At 34.8% G+C, this 27,638-nt stretch overlaps 1 protein-coding gene across 1 annotated transcript in view; it reads left to right on the top strand.

The window, feature by feature from the left end:
• The window catches only part of PLCH1 (phospholipase C eta 1), a 101,204-nt gene that overhangs the window by 65,870 nt on the left and 7,696 nt on the right, over positions 1-27,638 (top strand). Inside the window, exons 10-20 of the mRNA XM_015816625.2 lie at positions 619-726; positions 3,021-3,182; positions 6,135-6,203; positions 8,996-9,090; positions 9,942-10,042; positions 14,884-15,063; positions 16,389-16,496; positions 17,015-17,139; positions 19,263-19,347; positions 23,962-24,108; positions 26,462-26,541. Of these exons, the coding sequence (XP_015672111.2) occupies positions 619-726; positions 3,021-3,182; positions 6,135-6,203; positions 8,996-9,090; positions 9,942-10,042; positions 14,884-15,063; positions 16,389-16,496; positions 17,015-17,139; positions 19,263-19,347; positions 23,962-24,108; positions 26,462-26,541 (1,260 nt within the window). The remainder of the gene's footprint in view (positions 1-618; positions 727-3,020; positions 3,183-6,134; positions 6,204-8,995; positions 9,091-9,941; positions 10,043-14,883; positions 15,064-16,388; positions 16,497-17,014; positions 17,140-19,262; positions 19,348-23,961; positions 24,109-26,461; positions 26,542-27,638) is intronic.

Raw genomic sequence — 27,638 nt, 5'->3', positions numbered from 1 at the left:
ACCCCTAGGCCAGTCCTGCCTGCTGAAATAACCAGGTCTTAAGGGCGCGGCGGAAGGAGGGGAGATCCGGGATCACCCGGATCTCTGGGGGCAGCTCGTTCCAGAGGGTGGGTGCTCCGACAGAGAAGGCTCTCCCCCTGGGGGTCGCCAGCCGACACTGTCTGGCTGACGGCACCCTGAGGAGGCCCTCTCTGTGGGAAACTAGCATGAACAAAAGGTGGAATTATCAGTCATTTAAAGTGATGCTTTGGGACAAAAACCTCCCCTATCTTGAATTTACAGGATCATACATTACCAAGGGAAGGATTACTTGGAATATATATATCAGAGAAAGTGAAGGGTTTGTTTATTTTAATTTAGATAACAGAGTGTAGGAAAACATTGGTAGTTTCGTTATTTAAAAGCTACTGGAATAAAACTGGATATTAGTACCTGTTTTATCATAATTTTCTAAGTAATATTTTCATATAATGCTATTGTGCATATCATTGGATCTGCTTAGATTTCTAAAGTACATTTATTGTAAGCTGTTATTTTTTGCTGAATAAGTTAAAAAGTTAAAAATTTCACATCAGAATAGCAAATTTTAAAAAAATATATTGTTATTTTCATTTTCAGGGTAAAAGGCTCCCATATAGTCTTGGTGCAGATGTTGAAGAAGGAGAGGTTTCTGATGAGGACAGTGCTGATGAAATTGAAGATGATTGCAAGTTAATTTTTTCTTATGTAAGTGCATATAATACATCTAGTATGTTTTCTGATGATGGCTTAAATCTCAATTTTCCCACATTGTCTAATTAGTGATGCAATACTCCTATTCCCCCTTAATGTATGACATATAAAGTAGATACGGCCAGAATCAAAATTCAGTGTAACTTAATGAACTGACTTTGAAATTAATGACTTCCGGGATAAGTCTGAGTAGTTTTCTTGACAAGGTGGAAATGACCTGTCATGCTTTTCTGGAATGCTTTTTCAACTTACCAGGCTAGACTACAACTATAGGATTTCCTGTTGATCTTTTATCCAAGTGGTTAGATCTGACTCTGCTTGTACCAGATACCCTGATTAAGTTATCTTGCCATTTCACAGACCCCAAACAGATCTATTTTGGAAAAAAGGAAGGAATTAAAAAAAATCTGTCTAGCAACACCAAGGATACCTGCTGTTTATATCAAATAATTCCAAGGTGTCACTCCTAGATATATGTGTTCTTCCTGCCTTTTTAAATTAGGAGCTATGTGGCTACATCTGTCCTATGTCCTGTTTTTTCCGCTATGAGAATCAGACATGTCTCCATCATACCTTCTGAACCCAGATAAAAGTAGCCAGGCACTACTATCATTTGAAACTTGGTTTAATTTACTGCAATTTTAATGTAATTAACTTCAAAATCACAGGAATTAAAATGCCATTAGTATTATTACTTCCAATATATGTAATAATGTTGTCATCGTGAAAAATATGATGATTCAGCAGCAGCATGTTTCAGAGATGCTCCAGAAATGTATGAAACACTTATCTAAGAGTCAGAGAAATTAATAATAATAATAATATCAATAATTGCATGTTGAAATAGAACAACTGGGGCAAAAGAAAGCAAAGATAGTACCAATAATAATAGACTCCTTGGTTGCAATCCGAAAACATCTGGAACACCACTTCAACACCTTCAGCCTTTGTAAAACCATCAGACAATTGCAAGAGCAGCTTTACTTGGAACAGTTTACATCCTGTGATGATATCTTTAATCCCGTAAACAACATCTGCTTTTCTCAGGTTTTTGAGAAGGATTTGCTAGGTGGATAAAAATGCCAAATCCAGTCTAAACATCTCACTGATTGTGTGACCAACCACAATATTTCATGAACTACCTGTCTTAAATATTATCAGAATACCGAATAATAAATATAAGTATAAATTAGACCACTGAGTAACTTATTTTTTTCAGCAACCTGCACTGACTTTCCATCAAAAATTAAATTGTAAACCTCTTGAGGTAGAGGCATATCTTTGATAGAGCTATGTAAAATGTGGATATTTGATTATGATGTGAATATTTGATTTGATTTTATAAAGTAGTGAAATGTCCTTTGGTCAATGAAGTCTAGATTAAATGAAGATGGAAGTAGGCATGACATATAAATTTATACTTTATTATCTGCATTTGCATCTCCATCTCTGTCTACATCCTACCCCAATTTCATAGTCCAGGATAAAATGAATCAGACTTGGATGAGTCTGAAGAGATTTCTAATTTATATTTCCAGATAAAATTATACTGAACACTATACAAATCTAAATGCTCACATTGCTGTGTGCATTTATTTTCTATGTCTTTTCTGTATCATTTTGGTTGAGCTGTGTGTTTTCCATAAGTGGTTCTCAAATGTCATCTGTAGATAAAGAAAGGCCTTAGTGTAGACAGGAGCTGTGCTTCTGAGAAAGCCCAAAGGGAAGTGTTCTTTTATGAATGCCATTGGTATTAAGGAGATGGTGGGAAGATAAGAAGGCTACAGACCACTGGGGAGACATTTGTACAGAGAAAGGCAAAACAATTCATATTCTTCCCTTGGCCACCTTATAACAGAATTGCAAGACTACCACACTCCACCCTAAGAATTTCTCCAACATTCTCTTTCTGTTGAAAGAATGTCAAATTCTCTTTCATCAAGTTGAATTATAATTTATAGGGCAAACTTTAGTTTTTACTTGGCACTCATAAAAAGCCATTTGTAATAGATTGCAGCATATTTCATAGTCTTCGATTATACCCAAAGGAAATAAAGGAAATGATCAAGCAGTGTTTCTCTGTTCATCTGCAGTTGCTATCTCAGATATTTTCTATATGAAACAAAAAAGGTAAATTATTTTCTTGATCTAACTTACTTAAAAAAGGCAATAGAATATATAAGAAAGAATCCATTTAAATGGGTCAATACATTTCCCAACTTTGTTGGCCCTTTATTAAAAAAAAAATCAGTTAACATTTTTTATTGTTGCTTATTGATCTCTTTCAGAGCAACGGCACAACAGAGCATCAGATAGAGTCCTTTATAAGAAAAAAACTTGAATCGTTACTCAGAGAGTCTCAAATCAGAGACAAAGAAGATACTGATAGCTTCACTGTGAAGGCACTTTTAAAAGCAACACATGAGGGTTTAAATGTAAACTTTAAACAGGTAAGTTTTTCTTATTCTTCTGGGAATATCTGTTGCTGATATTCTGACATATACTTATAATTGATTGCAGAAGTCACATAAAAAGTAGCTGTTCTTTTGTTCATTGTGTATTTATTTGTATCCTGCCTTTTTATTTTTATAAATAACTCAAGGTGGCAAACATATCCAACTTACTTTCCTCCTCCTGTTTTTCCCACAACAACAAATCTGTGAGATGAGTTGGGCTGAGAGACTATGACTGGCCTAAGGTCACCCAACTGGCTTTCATACCTAAGGCAGGATTACAATTCACAACCACCCAATTTTTAGCCTGGTGCTTTAACCATTAGAACAAATTAGTGTACATACAAGAAAGATAACACTTACTTTAAAAGGGAGATAAATTATTATTTCCATTGTTCCTCCCAAATAAAGAGCTTTTGCTGCAAAATAAAAACAGAAATCAAAAGAGTTGGACTCCATTTCTTTTAACTGTACTGTTTGAGCAGAAGGTTGGACTAGATGACTTAAATCTATGGTTCTGTTTTTTTATTTCCTAGAAACCAGAACTTGCTTTAAAAAATCTTATTATTTTGAATACCATAATAGTAAGCCTGTGTATTGTGCAAATGGCTATTTTATCTTTTTTGAAATCTTGAAAGTTTCCAGTGATAGAAGCCCACAACTTCAGGATGCAGGCTGTTCCATTGCTTAGGAGCTCTTAGGATTTTCCTTATTTCAAGTCTGGACCTTCACACTAAAACTTCTACCTACTGGTTCAAATGCTGTTGAGCAAGAATCCACACCCTCTTACTTGCTCTTTCAGTCATTCAGAGAATTGTTGTTTCAGTGTGAATATAATATAATATACTATAATATAATATAATATACTCTTATTTTTATATGCTCAGTGCCACCTTGGAGTTTCCAAGTAGTGTGTGAAGAATGTAGATGATTCGACTGAGAGCATGTATTAGTAAAGAAATTCTCACATTGTATAACCTGCATCCTAAACTGGAAATGAATATCTGGAATTAATGGTTAGTGTATAAAGTTTTGCTAAGACTAGAAAATGGGCAGAGAAAAATTATTCCTTGTTCTTCACCCAAAAGTGAATGGATAATAGATTCTTATTGCAGGCCACATATTATATAATGGAAACAACTTGCACTGTGAATATTTGAGGGAATGCGTCTCAGTGCCTTTTTCAGCTGCATGCTCTGACAGAAACACTGGATTTTGTCACATATCATCAAACTGTTTACCCTAGGGAGTCTCTTTTGTGTGAAACTCAGATGGGCTAGAACTATGACTGTGGTTTGCCTTTCCTATTTATTTCAGAATGTCAAAGGATGGGATTAGTTGATTTGTCCTCCTGGGTAATGTTTGATTTGACTTCATTTAAGTGTCTGAGTACAAAACAATGTTTTGGGAGCACTAGATTTCTGTAGGTACTTTATTTATTGAATGTATCTATGATATGCACATAAATATATAGCAAATAATATACAGAATCTCTATTTCTGTCCATAATAATATAGCATATAGTTGTTTATGCAATAAAATAAAGATTTGGTAGTACCAGTTATGACTACTTTCTGTGCTCAACCTGGTTTGTTGCACCGTTGTTTCTTTGTCTTGGGACTGAAAAGTTTAAGAATCCAGTTTTCAGACAGTTGAAATCCTAGTGTAATCTAATATCTACTAAAAATTACCTTAAAATTATAAAATCTCATTTGGAATAAATAATATCCATAATTTCTGGCTCTTCATGCTTCCTCCTTCCTCCTATAACTGTACTGTAAGCCTTGTTTTAAGGGACAATGTGATTTGATCTACAATACCCAGCTAATGACTTTTGAGAAGATACTGATGAAGATAAAACAGTTTTGACTAATTACCTGTTTTCATTTCCATGGTATTATTAAGATAACCTAATAAAACAACCAAGCATTGGCTTCTTAATGAGCTTAAGAACCTATTATTAAGAGTCACACAACTGGAACTCAAGCTTGTGCCATCAATGAGACAATCAGAGATCAAAAACTCACCAAGGCAGGAAAACCATATCTTAAAGGAAAAGGAACTAAAATTATTATCCATATAAGTAGATTAATGGGAAGAACTGTTCTTTGGGGACAGGAAAATTATTTAGCAGGTGTGTTAAAGTGGAATTCAAATGAGATGTGATGGTTATGAGCAAGGATGAAGCCTCAGTAGATCTTAAAATTATTCCTGTGAGCAAGTGAGAATCCTTTGCAGTTAGAATCTGTTGCTTCTTTTTGACTCTTCATTTTCTGTTAGTTTAAGCCAGAGAAGAGGTTGACTTAGAAAATTAGCGTTAGGGCAAGAATTTGGTGAATAATTCCACAGAAACAGAAGGAAGGAAATCAGTTCTATTCTGAAGTAGATTTTGATGTAGTTCTAATAATCCAGGCAAGAGTGTTCTTTCTCTACATTGTCTATAGTGTCCATAACTATCACTATCTAAATGTAGTGTGATCTTCTGCGCACACATACAACAGACACAAAGAAATACATACTGTACATCCATATATACAGAAATATATAAAAATAGCATCACATATTATTTTATTAGACCTTACCTACTCCAACACTCTGCTTTTCAGGGCAAACTTGCAAGCCCACAGACAGAACGTGAGGCATGTCTGTCTGTGTCTGTCTTCTGCCAGTTCCTTTCAGCTTTAATCCTAAGCATCCTTAAGAGATTTTGCTGTAAGTGTAGTTAAGTCACATTTGGGCCCCATTCAGTAGTTACTGGGTATCAGGCTTCATGGAAGGCACTTGAAAGCATTGCTGTAGATGACAGGTTTTTTGGTTTCTACCAACCAGCCTCTTAGAGTAGAAACTGGGTTTACAAATATTTTACTAGATGGCTAAATTGATGCAGGAGCAAATGTGGTAACCAATTAAATTAGAAAATGATTTTGATGAATTCATTGTTTTTCACAGAATTCAGGTTTGAAGGACACTAACAAAAAATCCCACAGTAAACTCATGGGCAGCTTTGGTAAACATAAGGTAAGCAATGCATGATTATGAATCCTTTTCCCTGACTCCCACCTCTGTACTAGTCATCTAAATAAGCCTTTCTCAACCCTGTGAACTTGAAGATACATGGACTTCAATTCCACATATGTCAGCTGAGGAATTCTGAGAGTTGAAAGCCACATATCTTCAATTTGACAAAGTTAAGAAATGCTGATGGACCTAAAGAAAAGCTGCAGCTTTCAAGAATATATTTGTTTATGTTTGGAGAATTAGGTTAAATAGTAACTTGATGATAGGATACAAATCTGGTAATTCAAAATGTGAACTTGGTGAAATTGATAGATTGGTCCTATGATGTGGCTATTAGATACAACTTTAGTTCATTAGGAAGCAGAAGCGGCAGTAAACACAAAATCTTGCAGAGTGGCTGACAAAAATAAAACAGGGGTGAGAAATGCAAAAAAAAAAAAAAAGTTTCTTGAATTCCTTGTAGGAAAATTGGGACTCAAATGTAAGTAAAATAAGAAAAATCCATTTTAATTTCCAGTGATCCTTTCAGAATTTAATAAATATCTGATTTCTCATCCATAATGGGAGAAAGAAAATAAGATTTACAAATTTGCCTATTGCAGAAAAGTATTAACAATACTTTTGGGTTTTGAATGGAGGGACTGAAAATAGATTGGCAGTACATAATACCAGTTCAGATCTGGGTCGCAAGAGCAGTATATTTGCTTCTGCATTTCAGCAGAACTGAGGTCAGTACACAAAAAATTGCTAAGATCCATGACAGACTAGGAAGAAATCTTTTCTAATATTGCTGGTACTTCTATGAGCCCAAAATATTTTTGTATTCAAGAGTTGGATGCGGTGGTGGGATTCAGCCAGTTTGCACAACTTCAGCAGAACCAGTAGCTATTTTTTTGTTGCCCAGGACCAGAATGGACTTCTGGAAGCAGCATCCACACAGAGAACCGGTTGTTCACATATTTGAATCCCACCACCAGTTGGTTGGAATATTTGTTGCTTTTTAAAGCAATGACACATATTACTAGAGGCACTTGCATTTTTACTGTTTATCCCCTTCTTCCCAGCATGGTTGCTAATTGTACATTTTTTGAAATGGGTTGGAGAATTTTGCCCAAATAGCACATATAAAATACACATGCACATAATTAGAGTGGAGTCTATTGAGAATCATCTATCAGCATATCTGAGATTTGAAAAGATACTGAAAATCAATATTAGTGTATGGGATTATGCTTGGTAAATGATGGATGGATAAATAGATAATAGTTGATTGATATTCTTTATTACAATTATTGAACAACAAACATAAAGGAGAAACAGACATGAGGTAGACAATGAAACAATGAGAAAGAATGGAATGCTATTCTAGAAATTGGGAAAAGTTGGGCATTAATCTTTCCTTCATACATACAAAGAGTTGAACTTTACGGCATAGTATAGTAATATCCCATTTACTTGCTTATAAAATATAATTAATGTCATTAGAACCATGACAAAGAATCTGTAGCTTTCTAAGCTAAATTCTTTATAATATAGATTTGTAAGCTATATTCTGGGCATTTAACAAAGAGCTCCATGGAATTGTAGGTATTCTTTTATTGCACGGTATTTGCTAAATAAGAACTGCAGAACAAGGTATACTATAAAAAAAAAGAACTGCAGAACAAGGTATATTACCTTTGTGGTTTCCTATATTGATTTTGCATATAATAAATCTACTCTAAAATAGATTTTAGCTTTAGCTTAAAGGCAACTGCTCCATGAGTTGATTGGCATACAAGGTTCTTTTATTTATGTTAAGCTCTGAAGGAAAATTAACAAAATTAACAATTGTTGTTAATTCAGCCCATGGATGAATTCTGTAAATATTTCAGACATGTCCAAATGGGCACCCTTAACAATTGAAATTCCCAGCACACTGTGAAGCAATATATGTAGCAAAATGCTTATCAGAAAATTATACCCCTGAAAACTGACTCAATTCTTCAAAAATGATAAAATATTTCAAAAACGTAATAATATCAGCTAATTAGACCTGCCTATTTTCTTCACATCTTTTTGAAAAATGGAACATTTTCTTTAATAGTAACCTTGGAGAAAATGAGAGAGTTTTAATTACATGTTAAGGCTTACATATTTAGATTTTATTACCTTGTAAAAAGAAAGGTTTTTAGTGATTTTGTACTGGAAATTGTGAGTGTAGTCTTCACTTGATTTTTTTTTCAAAAGTATTGGTTTGAATGATTTTTCACAATGCGATAAAAGAACCATTTTAGCCTGAAGGTGTTTCTTATAACATTATATATAACTGTCGTGCAGATTGATTTTCATCAGATGCCCTTTCAAAAACTAGCATGGGTAAAATGTTACATTTTTTTCAGACTTTGCTAGTGGTAGTCATTTTTATGTCACGCCTTTCTTAACCGATATAGCTCCAATCATCAAAATATTGAAGCTGCTGGCAAGGGATACATAGTAATTGGACAGAGGATAAAAGAGGAGAAACATATAGTTAGTTAAAAATTTGGACTGCAAAGTGGGGTTTTTTGTTTTGTTTTGTTTTTTGTTTCGATTTGTCTGGCTCTTTCTTTCTCTTAAAGTAGCTTGCAATACACAAATCACAAAGTTGCTGATAAAAGTACATCACCAAACTCTCACAAAAATTAAAGATCATGAAAAGTTGCCTAGGATTTACTGTATAGTAATAGTCCATGATTCTATTAAGATAAATGAATCAACTAATTTTGTATAATTGAGGATATTGTTAAGTAAGACTTTGACTTCTCAAACAGAAGGCAGCTAAATCCAAATCCAAATCTCACAGCACATCCGATGATGAAGACTCTCAGCATAATGTATCTGGAAAAGAACACAGACAATTATACAGGTTAGTAACAATAATCACATCTAGCTTTCTTATGTTAAATAGAGCCATACATACAAGTGCATTTCTCCTGCAATACATGTAGTGGTTGTCTTTTAAGCAAGACATTGCAGGACAGAATGTGGACACATTTAGTTGTAAATAAAACAGAAGTCACTAATGCTTCATGTCTTAAATCATTATGTAATTAATAAGGTATGATTGTTTCAAGTGTATGTTTGTGCTGAAGAAATTTCCAATTTATCTTGCCTATGTCAAGCTTCAAAACCAAGAAAGATACACTGAAGTTCTTCTAAGCAGTTTCCTTTATTGCTACTCATCTATAAACAAAGTCTTGCCAAACCAAAGCAGATTACTTGCACCATTAAACATACTGTATACTCTGTGAACTCCTGGGGATGAGCAGCCTTAACTCTTCCTCCCAAGTAAACTACCTAAACTTTATTATTTTTTTGCTCTTCTGAAATGCACTCTCTCCCTTCTGGGAATCTGGACCATCTTCCCAAAATAAGGTAACTGTTCCAGCTTCAATTTTATTGCAAACAGCTAAATTGAAGGCATGCACATATAAAGGTCCACAGCTAAAATGAAGGGTTAAAAAATGAATTGGAATTCCTGAAAACTTCCATCTTTTAACATGTCTCTTTTTTCTTGATCTTCTCTTTCACTTTTCCTCCCCTTTTTTTCTGTTTTCCTCTTTGCATTCTTGATTATCAAATAACAATTATTTGTTGTTTAAATAAAGAATGATATGGTTATCACACTAATTTTTTGGACACGATGGGAAAAAATTCAATGATAGAGAGGTCAATTTATATTTCCATTTACCTTTTGAAAAACCTTTCTTTTCCCAGTCGGTTGGCTCGGCGGAGGAAAACAATGAAGCTGTGTCGTGAGCTTTCTGATCTAGTGGTGTACACAAACTCTGTGGCAGCTCAAGACATAATTGATGATGGTAAGGTTGTGTGGAAATTTATATTAAGGAACATATGACTATTGTGTGCTTAATAGCAATAGCACGTAGACTTACAATGAGGGAAAAAATATTTGATCCCTTGCTGATTTGTACATTTGCCCACTGCCAAAGAAATGATCAGTCTATAATTTTAATGGTAGGTTTATTTTAACAGTGAGAGACAGAATAACAACAAAATAGTAACAAGAATAACAACAAAAATCCAGAAAAACACATTTCAAAAAAAGTTATAAATTGATTTGCATTTTAATGAGTGAAATAAGTATTTGATTCCCTATCAATCAACAAGATTTCTGGATCCCAGGTGACTTTTAGCTGTAAGCTGCATAATGCTGTAATCTGCAACAGATATAAGCAGAATTTGGATCACTAATGAGAATATTTGTGACTTCTGCAATCAGTTAAATTAGTTTCAAATATGTCATACTTTAATTCCCATATACCCTAGCAAGTCTGCCTCATGGGAATTTTAATGCAAGGCATTCTGAGGACAATGTATCAAGAAATGTTAATCTTAATAAGAATGTCTAAGAAATTGTGACTGGAGATGGCAGAATAGTAAATGGGGCAAACAGATTATCAATTATATTATAGTTTGGATATATTAGATCTGATCTTGTACTCCCCTGACATATTTTTTTGTTCATCAGTGACTATCATTTCTCATGCATTAAGTTTGATTTAAAAAGCAGGCCTATACATTTGATAAATAGTAGACAATTTTAGAAAACATTCTAGTTTGCTACAGGTTCTATATCCTTCTGGTATAACAGTAATAGAAAAAATTGTAATCCCAGGGTTGGCATGGCAGAGGCAGAAAACAAAAGATGCCACTGAAGTGCATAAAATTTTAAGGCAAGATGGCTTTAAAAAAAGAGGATTAAGTGGGTGGATTTATATGCTGGCATCTATTGTTTGTGACAAAACTACCTATGACTCAGTTTATACTTATTGATTCTTGTCTATTGGTAATTCATCTCTGAGAACTGTTTACAGTGTTTGTTTTACAATTCTTTGTTTTCCTTCCAGCATGTCTCTGGTATCCTCCTACTTGCTTTTCTGTGACTTTACTGTAAAGTTTTATCTCACTTGCAATCCCTCCAGGCTTCTACCCAGCTCTGCTGCTCAGCTTTTCTCTGGAATAAATATTTGATAAGCAATGTCACTGCATAGGTCTCAGCGTGTATAAATACTGATATCTATCTTTCCACTCAGCAGCCCATCCAAGAGACTGTTTTGGGTAGCTTTTTAAAATCAGAATATCTATCCCCATATAAAATGAATAATATACATAAGGAATTCTACTTTAGCAATCTTCTGCAAAGAATTTGCCATCTGGATTTAGGCCTGCTGGGATATCAGATGACAACTGAGGTGAAATCATATTGAACTCGATAAGCACTATTAGAGCAAATGAAAAAGTGCTAGCAGCCTATTTTGTGGAAGAGAGTTGGAGGGGGGGGGAGGAATCTTGTAATGACACTTCTTATTTTGTCATGAGGCAAGTGTGTCTTCTGCAATTTCTGCCCAAGCATGACAAAACTGTCAAATTTTGGCATCACTAAAAAAAAGAAAAAGAAAAAAAAGTCAGCATTCAGGGTTTTCATTCCCCTCAAAGATAGATTGAATTCTGATTACATTCCAATTTTTGTGAGAATTTTTAAAGTAAACCGTGCCTATCTATCTCTGTTGGCCCAAGTGTCAATTACTTATGATTGCAAAAGCTGAAATTCTGCTTGTAACATTTAGTACAATCTCAAATGTATAGGCATAAGGTTTCATTACTTTAATTTCCCCTCTGACTTAATTTCAGCCAATCTACATTATTAGTTAAACCATTCAGGAGAGCCACAGGTGTCTATGGTGTGAAAAATTAGTTACCTTGATTTAAATTATGAAGCTTTTTAAAGTACACACTTCCCATACCTTTGGGATTAAAACCACCTGTCTTACTGAATTGTTCTTGAGNTATTTAGGGTGATTTTAAAAATAATTTTAAATAGAAACACAGCTTCTAATATTCGGTTTTTTAATCTGGTTTTACAGGGGTTTGTATTTTTTTATGTTTTGTATTTGTACTGTTTTTAATACGCTGTGCACCGCCCTGAGTCCTGCGGGAGAAGGGCGGTATATAAATTAAATTATAATAATAATAATAATAATAATAATAATAATAATAATAATAATAATAATAATAATAATAATAATAATAATAATAATAATAATTCATCTCTGAGAACTGTTTACAGTGTTTGTTTTACAATTCTTTGTTTTCCTTCCAGCATGTCTCTGGTATCCTCCTACTTGCTTTTCTGTGACTTTACTGTAGAGTTTTATCTCACTTGCAATCCCTCCAGGCTTCTACCCAGCTCTGCTGCTCAGCTTTTCTCTGGAATAAATATTTGATAAGCAATGTCACTGCATAGGTCTCAGCATGTATAAATACTGATATCTATCTTTCCACTCAGCAGCCCATCCAAGAGACTGTTTTGGGTAGCTTTTTAAAATCAGAATATCTATCCCCATATAAAATGAATAATATACATAAGGAATTATACTTTAGCAATCTTCTGCAAAGAATTTGCCATCCGGATTTAGGCCTGCTGGGATATCAGATGACAACTGAGGTGAAATCATATTGAACTCGATAAGCACTATTAGAGCAAATGAAAAAGTGCTAGCAGCCTATTTTGTGGAAGAGAGTTGGAGGGGGGGGGGAGGAATCTTGTAATGACACTTCTTATTTTGTCATGAGGCAAGTGTGTCTTCTGCAATTTCTGCCCAAGCATGACAAAACTGTCAAATTTGGGCATCACTAAAAAAACAGAAAAAGAAAAAAAGTCAGCATTCAGGGTTTTCATTCCCCTCAAAGATAGATTGGATTCTGATTACATTCCAATTTCTGTGAGAACTTTTAAAGTAAACCATGCCTACCTATCTCTGTTGGCCCAAGTGTCAATTACTTATGATTGCAAAAGCTGAAATTCTGCTTGTAATATTTAGTACAATCTCAAATGTATAGACATAAGGTTTCATTACTTTAATTTCCCCTCTGACTTAATTTCAGCCAATCTACATTATTAGTTAAACCATTCAGGAGAGCCACAGGTGTCTATGGTGTGAAAAATTAGTTACCTTGATTTAAATTATGAAGCTTTTTAAAGTACACACTTCCCATACCTTTGGGATTAAAACCACCTGTCTTACTGAATTGTTCTTGAGCAGTTTGATTATCTGCCTTTTGAATATTCTTCACAGCCTTATATTGAAAGCCAGGAAGCCCTTTTAAATTAATGCTGTGAGAAGAATAACTGCTCATCTGAAATTCACTGAAATTCTTCATTTTGATAAACTGATTAGTATTCAAAAAATTAAGGGAAAAAGTAGTAATTATGTCATGGTTTGAATATGTCTGCATAAATATTTATGTATGTGAAACCTAATTTATTTTGTAGCTTTGTTGCTATTGGGAACAGCCTTACAACAGTCCTGGCAGATCAGCATGGAATACTGAAATAGGAAGTATTGCTTGTTGCCTTGACAAACAGATAGAAACATTCACTTTCCTCTGTTGTTTAGAGAAGGCAAACAGTGCACTACATTCATTTGCCCTAAATGGTGGCACTGAGTACTCAATCTTATTAGCTTTATGGCATCATGTTGCCATCATAATCACAAGGAGATGACATCATAAAGGACTCTTCCTTCCATAGTTGCTTTGGATAGTAAGATAGGCAGATTATAAATTTAATAAATAAATAAATAAATAAATAAATAAATTCAAAGCCATTGTGACTTGAACATATGGTCCTAAGCAACAGATAACAAGAAGTATAAAATATAAAATACTGTACAAAAGAAGATCTGCACACAATGCATAGCCTTGTGGATGCACAGCCCAGTCTTATATTTGTAGGAAGCCTTTCCTCAACTTGAGAATCTTTACTACCAGGGGTAAAATGGCACAACTAGTATTTAACATTACACAATATGTTGCTAGAAGAGGGATTTGTATAGAATCATAAGGTTGGAAGGGGTTCTTGGAGGTCTTCTATCTACCCCCCCCCTACCCAATGCAGTAACCTTCGTACCATTCTGGACAAATGGCTGTCTTATTTTTTCTTCAAAACCCCCAGAGATACCCATGACTCAAAGAGGCAAACTCTTCCATCACTTAATAGCTCTCACAACCAGGAAATTCTTAATCAATTAGCTTTGGACTCTCACCGTAAAATTTTCTTTCACCCTCTTTCCTGTGTTTATCCCTTCATGTGCTGGAAGACTGCTATTACGTTGCCCCTAATTCTTCTCTTATTTAAGCTAAACCTACCAAGTTCTTCATAGAATTTTACCTCCAAGCCTCTTGCCATTTTTGATGCTGTTATCTGAACTCTTTCCAGTTCCTCAAGGTTCTTTATGTATTGTGGTGACCAGAACTGGACACAGTAGTCCAGATGTGGTCTGCCTAGTTCAGCATAGAGAAATTATTACTTTCCATGATCTCAACATTATTGATACAATCTAAAATTACATTGGCCCTTTTTAATGATACGTATACATATCAAGTTGCTAATTAGACTTTAAGTATTATTTTTTTCAGTGTTTGAAAACCTATTTTCATTTCCTTGGTGACAATTTAGTGTAGTGTTAAATTTTAAAGATCATTTTACATTTTTCTATTCTGAACCAGAAAAAAAAGAGAGACTTATTTAGCAGGTTTGTATTTCAGTGTAACAATGACTTTTCTTTTAAAACCCTGCTAAATGCAAACTAAAGCTGTCCTGTCTCTGCCTTTCCCTGTTAATTATTTTAACATGCAGGATCAGTGGGGAATGTATTGTCCTTCAGTGAGACAAGAGCTCATCAGGTGATCCAGCAGAAAGCAGAGCAGTTCATCCTTTATAACCAGCAGCAGCTCACCAGAATCTATCCATCTGCCTATCGGATTGACTCTAGCAACTTTAACCCTGTACCATATTGGAATGTTGGGTGCCAGCTTGGTGAGTGATGCATGGTGTTGTCAGTTATATAGGTGCCCAGTCTTTTCTTTACCCCATGGACATGCACCTGTTAATTATCTATCTACAGTACATTCATTCCATATGTGGGTAGCTCACATAATACAAAAAGTATAGACTTACAAAGATGCATTTAGAAAATTGCTTCCTTTTGCTCCATAAAAAGAGTTAGTAGTTGTGGATTAACAGAGCATCAAATCTCTTACTGATCAGCTGTCTCATTAGAACCAATGCACTTCAGAATGCACTTCATTGTTCTTGAGTCAAGTCAGACTTGTCTAGCCTGATATCCTCCATTACATTTGGGCTACAATTCCAAGAATAGTCAAATCAGTTTGGTGAAAGGAATTCAGTCCTATCTGGAAGTTCTAGAAAGTGCCAAGATGAAGAAGGCTGGAGGCCACTGACTACCATATGTTTATTATCTTCAACTGCTTGGATGATCTCTGACAATTTAACATTACTAAACATATGCACATATGTTAAGGATTAGGTGGCTCCGCTTTCATTTTTACCCAAGGATGAACTTTTTACTATGTGAAAGGCAAACTTCTTCCCAATATGCATAACCATGTACTCCTGGAGAATGGGCAACAGAAAATATATGTTTCTTTAAGCTGTGTACCCTTGGCCCCAGTATCTTGATTTGTTAATAACTAATTCATCTACTTAATATCTGTATGAAGTATTCAGGCCACTTCTCTTCCTTGTCCATACAGTTATTACTAATATTCTTTGGGCTTCTACTGTGTCCTTTATCCATTGTTTGTTTAGATTCAAGGGTCTTTAAAAAGAATAGAAAGTGCATAGGTAGGAATTGGATCCAGGCTAAAAGTATTTCACTTACACTGATAATGTTACCTAGTTTGAGTAATGAAACAACCAAGTTCAGAGAGCACCAAGGACCCCTCATTTCAATCTTGAGCTACAAATCTTCTCCTTTATTAAAAGCGTGTCACTGAAAAAATCACACTGACTAGAACCAAAGGACCATCCATTCAAGTATTTCTATTGCTCCCATAGTGGAAGTAACAAGCGTTAGCTGAGAGAAAGCTAATCTTTCTCATCTCTTCATTATTTTTCTCATCACTGGAACTATTATTGGAGATAATATGTAATTTGACTGCTTGGATTTGATCTAAAATGCATATTGAATTTTTTCAAATAGTTTAATTCTAACAAATTAACCATGTTTTAAGGAACTAAATGAAACTAATTGAGTTTGGATCTAATCCTATAAGTATAAAGCCTTATAACATATGATTGTGGCCAGTAAACCTCATAAATAATATCTGCTTATTCCATAGTGGCATTAAATTACCAATCTGAGGGGCGGGTGATGCAGTTAAACCAAGCCAAGTTCAGGTTGAATGGCAACTGTGGATACATCCTGAAACCTCAACAGATGTGCAAAGGTAATACAAGGCAGTGCACTGAATACATTAGTGTTTCCTACCTACCCTTTAATTAAAAACATAGTGGTTAATATTAAAATATGGCATTTGTTTGGAGAAAGCTGGTAACACCAAACAGATTAGTTTGGAAACTTTAATCAGAGGCACGATATAATGAAATATTCATATTTCAATGACGAGAGAGTTAAATGAAAAATGTAGTTAGCTATGCTTTTACAAATAAATGAAACATTTAATACAGTTGTTGATATGAATCTGCGTTTTTATTTCACGTCTAATGAATTGTATTTGCTTATTTGCTGCCATTTTGTACTTGCTGTATTTTGATTGACAAGAAAAATATCTAAATACTCCAAATGTATTTATTATTTTTGTCTAGGAATAAATGTTTATATATTACATTCTAATACTAACTTAGCTTTATTCTTTCTTTTAATCTTTTTTTTCTCAAATGTACACACAACAAGTTGTATTTCTTATTTTAAGATTATACATTTCCACATTTTTTCTATCCATAGGCACTTTTAATCCCTATTCTGGAGATCCTCTTCCTGCTCTCCCTAAAAAGCAGCTTATACTCAAAATCATCAGTGGCCAACAACTACCAAAACCTCCAGATTCCATGTTAGGAGACAGAGGAGAGGTAAAATATATTGGTGATAGAATTAAGAGTTTGTTTGCTTACAATAGAAGAGATTCATTAATGACCTGTGTATGTTTCTAATCTGCATTAGATAAATAGATAGATAGATAGACAGACAGACAGAGAGACAGACAGACAGACAGATTCTTTATTAAGTCAATAATCAGTTCATAAAGCTCATTGCATATGTAAAATAAGCATGTCAATTTATGTATTTTAATAGAATGATGTGCTTTGCTGGACATGGGCTCCACATGAGTGAGCAACATCCAGCAAAGACTGCAATCAATTGGATACCACCAGAGGATTGGAGAAAAAGAGGAAGGCCAAAGAAAACTTGGCACTAAACATTTTAGGAAGACCTGAAAAACATCAACCTTAAATAGAAGGATGAGGAGACTGTAGATATGGAGTATGCTAGTAACTGTCAGGGTTCCGACCAATATGACAAAATAAATCAGAACTCCGAGGCAGGAAAGTTCCTCAAAGAACATGCTTATTGGAGACATAATATCGACACGTTCAAAAGTGAAACCAGATCTAAATTTTCCCTCCAAGAACCAAAATAATACAGTATAACAATTTCCACCCCTCTATTCATATTACCCAATAGAACACTTTGGTGGGCTTTCTGACTTAACGATCATCCTCCTCTCCTCCGGCATGGGAATGACCTTAGTTCCCACAAGAGTTGCTCATGTTTACACTACCAGGAATACCATCTTTCCCCTCCCCCTTCTTGTGGCAACCTAGAACGAAAAAAATGGCTGCAGCCAGGTTTGTTGTAGAGTTGACATAACCCAATGTGCTTAGCACAGGATGTTGTTGTTGTTGTTATTAATAATAATAATAATAATAATGACACACATCTGAATTTGTCATTTAAAGCTGTTTCTTAATTTAGAATAAATTTATTGTTAATGTATTCTTGCTAAAAAATTCTAAAATACACTGCATTTTATATTAATAATCTAGGTGCACACATAACACAAAAACATTACAGTTTGGGAGTGTGTAAGATTAATGTGTGACTTTTATGGTTGAATAATTTTCTGAATGCAAAGGGAAATTACTTGGTATAAGTACAAGCTACATTATTCCTCTACAGAATTATTGAACATTATTTTGGTTTTTAACTGTTCTTGGGTTTGTAACTTTGTTTATTGTCATTCTTCTTGCTGATTTAAATAATAATCTGAAGAAATGAAAATTAATTAATAAACAATCCTCTATTCAGAAATATAAGCGAGACCTATAGTATATAGCATTTAGGTAAACATTTTAAAAATGGTTATAAAAGTTCATTGCTAGATAATAAAAAAAATTACCACAAATAATTTTTGTGGGAGAGGTGTTTTTTTTTTTTAAAAAAAGCAAAAGTTATGATCCAACAGACAATTATTGGAAACACTGCTGGAATAAAAAAAAGCTTTAGTTAATTTGTTGGTTCAATTGACAGTGGTTCTTTAATTGTTCCATGTTTATATATTTATTAATACTTTTTTCCAGCCATTTAGTATGTCATGATAATCACCTAATATATGTATATTTGTATCTAAAAATAAATCCCTTGTACTAAATATAATATGGACTATTTCAGCTTGGCAGTTGCTTTGCAACTTATCACGGTAATATTTTTCTTCAATAAATCTAATGTCAGGTTTTTAAGTTCTCATACAAGAAATGTAAAGCAGGGGCAAGAGACTGTAACTACAAGTCCCATCATCATTGATTTTAATCATGTTGACTAAAGCTGAGTTTACTCCGCCAACATCTAAATGGGTGTAGGTGTCCCATACCTAAAGTACACCACATACTCAAAACTATGACTACAGCTTTCTCAACTTTCTGAACTTATATTCTGTGTGAATAAAATCCATGTTTGCCTCAAGACATCTAGTTAGCAAAATTCTGGCAGATGGTTCTCATTTCATCATCTAAATTCAAATTCAACATTTATTGTGAATGTCTAAGCTGTGATATAATATCACTATAATCTAATGCAATAGTTTACACCCTCCTTAAAATGTATAGATGCAATATAAGAAAGATGGGATGTCTACTTTAGATATTTATGAACATGTCTCAAGCAGCTTTTGTGTTTCTAAAAATGTCTCAAGCAGATAATCGATCCATTTGTTGAAGTTGAAATTATTGGGTTACCAGCTGATTGTTGTAAAGACCAGACCAGAGTTGTAGATGATAATGGTAAGATTTTCAGCAAGAGTATATTAGCATGTGGCTAAAGATATAGAAAATAATTTACAATTTGAATTTGTGGCTGCTAATACATTTTTGCTTTTTTCCAGTCTTGACTAAGAATGTGATTAAAAACTCAAGTTTAATATCGCTTTGCCAAGCATTATGAAGCTAAAAATATAGAGATGTATTTTGGGGCAGAATATTCAATACAAAATGATTTCATTAGTTTCCTAAATGATGTGCTTATTGTCAGGTGCAAAGAATCAGAACCACACCTTTGGTTCTAGTTAAGATGATTTATTGCATGCCTATACACAAGAATCTAATCAACTACCTATCAGCACTAAATTGGCTCTATGTAAGAGTTAAGGGATTCAAGGGGAGCTGGACTTGTAGGAACATAATGACTCCAGGCTGATTCCTCTTTTGATTCCACCTCAGGCTCTGCCTCATCTTTTCCTACATTTATGTAACCAGATACAACATGTGGGCTCTGTGGTCGTGAGATAAATCTGTAGGCCACTATTTGAGATTTCTTTTTTTTTTTTTCCAAAGAAGTTTTATTATTTTCCATCATAAAAAAACAATCAAAAGCATAATAAACACAATAACAAGTAAACCCCCCCCCCCGGACTTCCCAAACCTAATCCCAGGATAATATTCATATATAAGTAAACAAATACTAATATCCCTAACTCCACAAAGTATCTTAATCTACAAAAAGGGATAGAAAGAATAAACAAAATAGAAAAAAAAAATTCTAAAAACCTAAGTTGTATTCTACCACTCTATGCTTCCTTTGAATATAAACAATCCATCTTCTCCATATTGATAAAAATTGTTCATTTGAATGATTCTTCAGATAAGCTGAAATCTTTGCCATTTCAGCAAGATACGAAACTTTCAATCTCCAGTCTTCCATTGTGGGCAGAATTGGACTCTTCCAGTTTTGGGCTATCAACAAACGGGCAGCAGTTAAACAATAAAGCATCAAATTTGTTTCTTTTACATCTAAATCTTGCACAATACCTAAAAGAAACAACTGTGGAAGAAAAGTAATCCTTTTTTTAAAAATTTGCTGTAAGATCCACCACAATTGTATCCAAAAAGCCTTAATAACCTTACAAGTCCACCACATATGAAAAAAGGTTGCATCTGGATGTCCACACCTCCAACACTTGGATTCATAATTCGCATAAATACGAGACATAGTTGAAGGGTCCAAGTGCCATCTATAAAACATTTTATAAAAATTCTCACGTAAATTTTGAGCTTGTGTAAACTTCACATTTCTCACCCAGATTAACTCCCAAGTGTCCATAGGTATTGTTTCTCCTATATTTTGAGCCCATTTAATCATACAATCTTTAACTAATTCAGTTTCCGAGTCCAATTCTAACAAAACATTATATATCCTTTTAATATGTTCTTTAGCTCCATCTCTTACTTGCTTCAAAAAATTCCCGTCTTCCATAACAAAAATAACCTTTTTATCAATTCGCCATCTATCTTGAATTTGTCTATACAGAAGCCAAGAAAAATTTGGATTATTTTGCTTCAAAACTTCTATTGATTTTAAGCACCAGTTACCACCACCACTCTGGTATAACAAATCTTTATATGTAAGTCCCTCCATCGGCGCTATTTGAGATTTCAATAATGCCAATCACCCAGTAATGGAGGGAATCCCTACAGAGAAGCTCTGAGATTCCCAGGTTATATGTTGCCTTTAAATACATGCATTTTATAAAGTAGTATTAAAGTTAGTAAGCCCAATATATTGTTGGCAGAAATGAAATAAATGAATAGTAATTTGAATGCAAAAACTACTATTTTTTTCTGCCCTTAGGAAGAGGGGTACCTTCAAGTCATGGTAACTACTTGAACTGGTCCCTAGTCATTGTCAGTTTTCTTAGCAAACTTTTTACAAGTGGTTTGCCGTTGTCTTCTTTCTAAGGCTGAGAGAGAATTACTGGTCCAAAGTCATCCAGCTTGGCTTATGCCTAAGATAGAATCAGAACCCCCAGTTTTCCAACCTGGTGTCATAAAACCACAATATTAATCTAGCTCGTTTATGCTTATATAGTAATTAGAATTTCATATTATAGCCAAACATTCTGATTAAGTGGTTTGGTTTAGATCAGGAAGCTTCTTTATCCTTCTTATTTTTTAATTAAAGCTTTGGATATATTTTGGTTTATCATCTTCATTAAAGCAGCATTATACTGTTGTATGTATCTATTTGTTGACTAATACTGAACAATAGAATGTAGTATTTGGTTGAGATTCCAAACAGTCCTTTGAAGAAGTGATTAAACTTTAAGTCTCTGCTAATCATGCTACCAAAGAAGACCATGAATATTAATTGGTCCAACTTATTCCTCATATCAACAGTAGAATGAAACAATATCATCCATGACAATAAGTTCCTTATGTAGATACGGGAGGAATTACTATCAACCAGATAGTAATTTATGTAATTATAATTAAAATTCTAATCTTATAATAAGATAAGATAAAGACTACACGATGATGATAATGAAGAAGTTTCTTCAAAAGCTTAGCTGAAATATTTTTTATGTGTGAATAAACAACTTGCTTCATATTTAAAATGAGAGCCCTTGAACTGAGACGGAATCTAACTAATCTAAACAGAAAAGATCAATGCAACTGACTAAATCACAGTCAATTGCAAAAGAAATGCATATTCTATAGGGAAGGACAAGTATTAAAGCAACATTTTGTCCTTAAGAATTACGAATATAACTTTTGTCAGCTTTTGTTATAAGAGCTACAAAATGAAGTCATATTCTGTAACATTTTGATTAGGTATTAAGTATTCCAAAGTATGACCTACAATCTGGAAACCTTAAGAAAAATACTAGTTTAACGAAGAGAAGGACGAGGGGGGACATGATAGCAGTGTTCCAATATCTCAGGGGCTGCCACAAAGAAGAGGGAGTCAAGCTATTTTCCAAAGTGCCTGAAGGCAGGTCAAGGAGCAATGGGTGGAAGCTAACCAAAGAGAGAAGCAACCTAGAACTAAGGAGAAACTTCCTGACAGTTAGAACAATTAACCAGTGGAACAACTTCCCTCCAGAAGCGGTGAATGCTCCAACACTGGAAGTTTTTAAGAAGAGACTGGACAGCCATCTGTCTGAAATGGTATAGGGTTTCCTGCCTGAGCAGGAGGTTGGACTAGATGACCTCCGAGGTCCCTTCCAACTTTATCATTATTATTATTATTATTACTATTTGNACTATTTGTCAAAAGGCTATTGATATTTCATCCCCTAGAGCCTTGCTGTTATATCCCTACTCTTATTTTTAAGTTTCTCACCAAAAACTGTGTTGACAAAATTCAGCCATTTTGTTTCTCAATTTTGTTGTTATGAACTTTTGGCACATTGAGTTCTGTAAATGAGGGCTAAGGGCTACCAAAGGTTGCCCAGTCTTGTTTTAAAGTAGAAGGTTTAGAACAAATATGGAAAAAAATCTCAATCAATCAGAACAGAGCTGGAAGGGACCTTGGAGGTCTTCTAGTCCAACCCCCTTCTCAAGCAGGAGACCTTATACTATTTCAAATAGGTGGTTGCCCAGTCTTTTCTTAAAAACCTTCAGTGATGAAGCATCTACAACTTGTGAAGGCAAGTTGTTCCATTGGTTAATTGTCCTCCTCACTGTTAGGAAATTTCTCCTTAAGTCCAGGTTGCTTCTCTCCTTGATTAGTTTCCATTCATTGTTTCTTATTTGCCTTCTGGTGCTTTGGAAAATAATTTGACCCCCTCTTCTTTGTGGCAGCTTCTCAAATACTGGAATACTGCTATCATGTCACCCCTAGTCCTTCTTTTCTCTAGACTAGCCAAACCCAATTCCTGTCATACCCAATTCTGGGAGGGAAGAGGGAGTATTTAAATATTAGTTATCCAAGCAGGAGACAGTTCTCAGAGAAAAGACACTGGATAAAAATGGTATTTCAGTTAGGGTATGGAATGGCCTTATTTCCCAGTCTAGCTTCCTCTTCTTTGCCATCTGTTCTGGGATTGGAGCTCCAGAGATTCTCACTTGAAAGTCTCAGGTTCTAGAAAGTTTGATCTTGATGGATTAGGTTGTAGCTTAGACCTGACAATAATGTGGGAGGTTGGATGCTATTAGGCAAATGGATGGAACAGTTGGTTAGTCAGTCAAAATTCAGTAAGTAGAGTTAATGGAGATGCTGAGATAAAGCATTTGGCTTGCCATTCCTTTTTGGTGCTGGAAACAAAGCACAAATGTTTTAGGTTACACACATAGCCAAGGACCATGCTTAGGATTTTTTTAATGTTAATATGAAATTATGACATACAATTATATATAAATTAATTTAAAATAAACTAAGCTTGTTTCTATATAAATGCATTTACAAGCGATTTAAATTAAAATAACCCAAAGCAGGAATATTTTTATTGTATGCCATAAGGTTTTATCTATTTGTACACAACCAGTTGTTCATTAAATAATATTCCTCTTCAATTTGGTGTGCAGATGATTTGTAAATTGATCTGTAAATCAGAAATAATACATATTCTTTCTTATTAATGGTACCGTGCTATTTGGTACTATATATTTTGCTCTTCATAGGATTCAACCCTGTTTGGGAAGAAACCCTGACTTTCACTATCCACATGCCTGAAATAGCAATGGTTCGATTTCTAGTCTGGGATCATGACCCCATTGGCCGAGATTTTGTGGGGCAAAGAACTGTGACTTTTAGCAGCTTGATGCCTGGTGAGTCCATTGACTTTTCTCTATTTTCTTTAACTGCTTCACTAGCAGGTGAAATGAATATCTTTTCACAGTCTATGGTGTGGGAAACTCCAGTTGTGTTCCTCATATCTCTTAAGGACTTGAGAGGGAAAAAATTATGTAGAGCAAACAAAGAAAAATCATTACCCTTGCTGAGATGGAAAACTAAACCTAAGAAGGACAGACCTTGTGTGTTGATTGGTGTGAAGATAGTTTTCACTAATATAGTGCAGTCTTTTACAACCACTTATGATTGGGATTGCAGATCTATTGATAATATTTATTAGTCAAGTCCACGCATTGGATAAATGTTGCACAGTGTGTTTATTAATAAAAATAATCTTAATTGTTCTTTCTCTTCTGATTTGTAAAATCAGCACAGAAATCTTCCCAACCAGAATTCCTATTTCTAGTTATACAGTTTAGTTCAGACTATTGTGGTGTACTGATTAGGCACTGAACTAGACACGGAAGCTCACTAGATGATTTTGGGCAATCATTCTCCAGTCCAGTGGTGGCGAACCTATGGCACGGGTGCCAGAGGCGGCACTCAGAGCCCTCTCTGTGGGCACGCGCGCCGTCGCCCCAGTCCTAGGCCTTCAGCTGGCTTTTATAAAACCATTTCACTTTAGGCCTCCGCCACCGTGTGCAAAAAAAGAAGGTTCAATCAATCAGTCAATTTCAACTTCTCCGGGGGAAAAAAAAGATCTTGCAAAGTTGGAATTGATTGATTGAACTTTTTAGTCCCACCCAGTCTGCTGTTATCACTGCAGCCACGCCCACCCAATGGGCCACACCCACCCAATGGACCACACCTACCCAACGGCCCATACCCACCCGGCACCTGGGTTTTGGGTTACAGTTTGGGCACTCGGTCTCTAAAAGGTTCGCCATCACTGCTCCAGTCAATCTACCTTGCAGGTTTGTTATGTAGGAAAAATAATAAAAAAAACTCCATGTATGCTGCCTTGTGCTCCTATACAAAAGGTGGGGTGTAACTCTTAACAAATCAAATAAATATTTAAGCTTAACTTCTATATTTTGCATTTATGCCCTTGCCTTGCACTATTAGAGATGCTATCTGGTGTTCCTGGGGGTTGTACAGTAACGTTTAGAAGATAGCAGAACCACATACTAGCTTACAGAAATAATCTTCATCAAATTGCAGGTTTTAAAACACCCATCCTTCCATTCTCTGCAACAAGTTGAAAATGAACAAGTATAGAACAAGTAGTTCTATGCTGTATTTGAATTTGGAGAGTTTAGTCTCATTAACCCGGATTGAGCTAATCAGAATCAAAAAATGGCTGAAACTCTTGATTGCTAACTTACTTTAGTTAAAACATACTTTTCCAATTGTATAGTAGTTTGTTAAAAAAAATACTCTTTCACACTCCTCACATGCAGATTGAGTCTGACGTTTTTCTTAGTTCATTTGTTTCCATCATCCTTTTTGTCCTTTATTAGTTTGTCATAGCTGGATTCCTACACCATGCTACATATAAAATATGCTCTGGTCATATAACATGATGCTGAAACCAACAAATCATATTATGACTTCATTTGATGCACTAGCTTTATTCCATATGCAAAGATAGCGACTGAGCTCCCATAACACCCCTGAACCCAAAACTACCCAACCTTCATGAATGAAGGCAAATATATGTGCCCAGGATAATGTTGCAGGATCCAATCTGGATCGGTCATTGGGACCAGAGATTTAGTCTTCCAATCTTTCAGACTTGTGCGGGAGCTCATTTTCAGGGAACTTCTCTCCAGCAGAATATGTACCCAACCTTGTAATCTAGTCTGGCATCTCATGTGAACTATTCCACATATAACATTACTGTCATGGTTCCAACAGATTAATCTCTTCAAAAGAACTTCAAGACATTGTTTCCCTTAAAGAATCTTTTATTCGAGAAACAAAGTATCGGCACTACATAGTTGAAGCCAAAAACTGAATTCCCCTCCCCTGGCACAAAGTAGCAAAGCGCAATTCCCTCCTCCAATTAACAGTTATAAATCACATTCCCCAATTAACTTGAAGTGTGGGCTTTTTCCCCATCTCTCTTGCCCACCAAATTTCTATCAACTCTGGACCTAATAACCTTGGGTTCCCACGGCTGAGTTATTATTGTTATGACTAGCTGGACTCTCATCCACATTCCCCCCTCTAGCATCAATGAACTCTAAAAGTGATAGAGAAAAGATGGCTACATTTCCATCTGTTGTCAAAGCAAGAACATCCGATGTTAGCAGCGTTGACAATTGCAGGATAGCATTTTAATTATGAAACATAATGTTTAATGTTGATGATGTTCACCTTCACCAGGTTATCGTCATGTTTACTTAGAAGGACTGACTGAAGCGTCAATTTTTGTTCATATAACCATCAATGAAATTTATGGAAAGGTAAGAGATAAATATTCATTCTACACACTGAACAGTTAAGATTGACATTAGCATTCTTCAGCCTTCTGGTTTCCAAGTGAAAATGTCTGAAGTATGTTCAAATCTTGACTGAGTTTCTTATACTTAAGATACAATTCACCAGTGCCGTATCTCCAGACATACTGGCACTCCCAATATTTCTGGAGGGCATCAGACTTACGTTTCAAAGCTATGAATTGTGATTTGTGCTTATAATTGAAGTAAGTGACATTAGTTGCATCTTAATAGATGCTAGCTTACCTTAGATATGAAATAATTTATTATTTTGCTGCTGGGAAAATTACTGTGCCCAAATATTTATAAGAACATTTCTTTCCTACCTACCTACCTACTTTTTTCTTATCACATCCATGTCTTTATTTAAAAAGTTATATTGATCCCCCCATTTTGGGATTAATATGCAAAATTAGGGGAAACCTCATTGGGGTGATTTAGCACTCATTTCTAATTGAACTGTAAAAATACTTCACTGCAATTTGTTTCTTTTCAAGATAATTGCTTTGTGCTTAGTTTGAATAAATTTTAAAGCAAAGCTGCTGCTGTTCTCTTATGTTTATGAATTTGGAAAATTTTAAAACTTAGTTTAAGTTTTAAAATGGCAAAGAATTTATTTTTTGCAAACTGCTTTTTTTAATTTCTGTTAAGAAAGAATATTTTAGTTGCTTATGGGCTATAGCACAATAGACAGGCTCATCTCATGTCATGCAGATAGTCCTCTGTTCAATTTTTGGTATTTCTAAGTGAGCTACAAAAAACTCCCCAATCTAAAACACTGGCCAGTTGAGAGCATTAGTTTGCAAATAAGGAATTGAAATGACTTTGGTATTTTCTGTGTCCCCAGCAACAATATTTAAGGTACTTGAGTTGCTATCATTGCAAAGCAGTTGCAAGCAGTTGCATTTATGAAAGACAGTATAAACTAATGACTGTCTTTTGCTGACTATATTCAGCTATAATTCTGAACTCTGATTTATTGCTAAAGATGACAGCCTAGATAAATTCAGACTCAGATTTACTTAGGCTGTAAATCACAGTGAGCTTCAGGATTGTATGTCACA

This window comes from Protobothrops mucrosquamatus, unplaced genomic scaffold (assembly GCF_001527695.2).
Source record: "Protobothrops mucrosquamatus isolate PMUCROS unplaced genomic scaffold, P.Mucros_1.0 scaffold470, whole genome shotgun sequence".
NCBI lineage: Eukaryota > Metazoa > Chordata > Lepidosauria > Squamata > Viperidae > Protobothrops > Protobothrops mucrosquamatus.
Note: the sequence above shows the minus strand (reverse complement) of the source record. Positions and strands in the feature narration are given on the sequence as shown.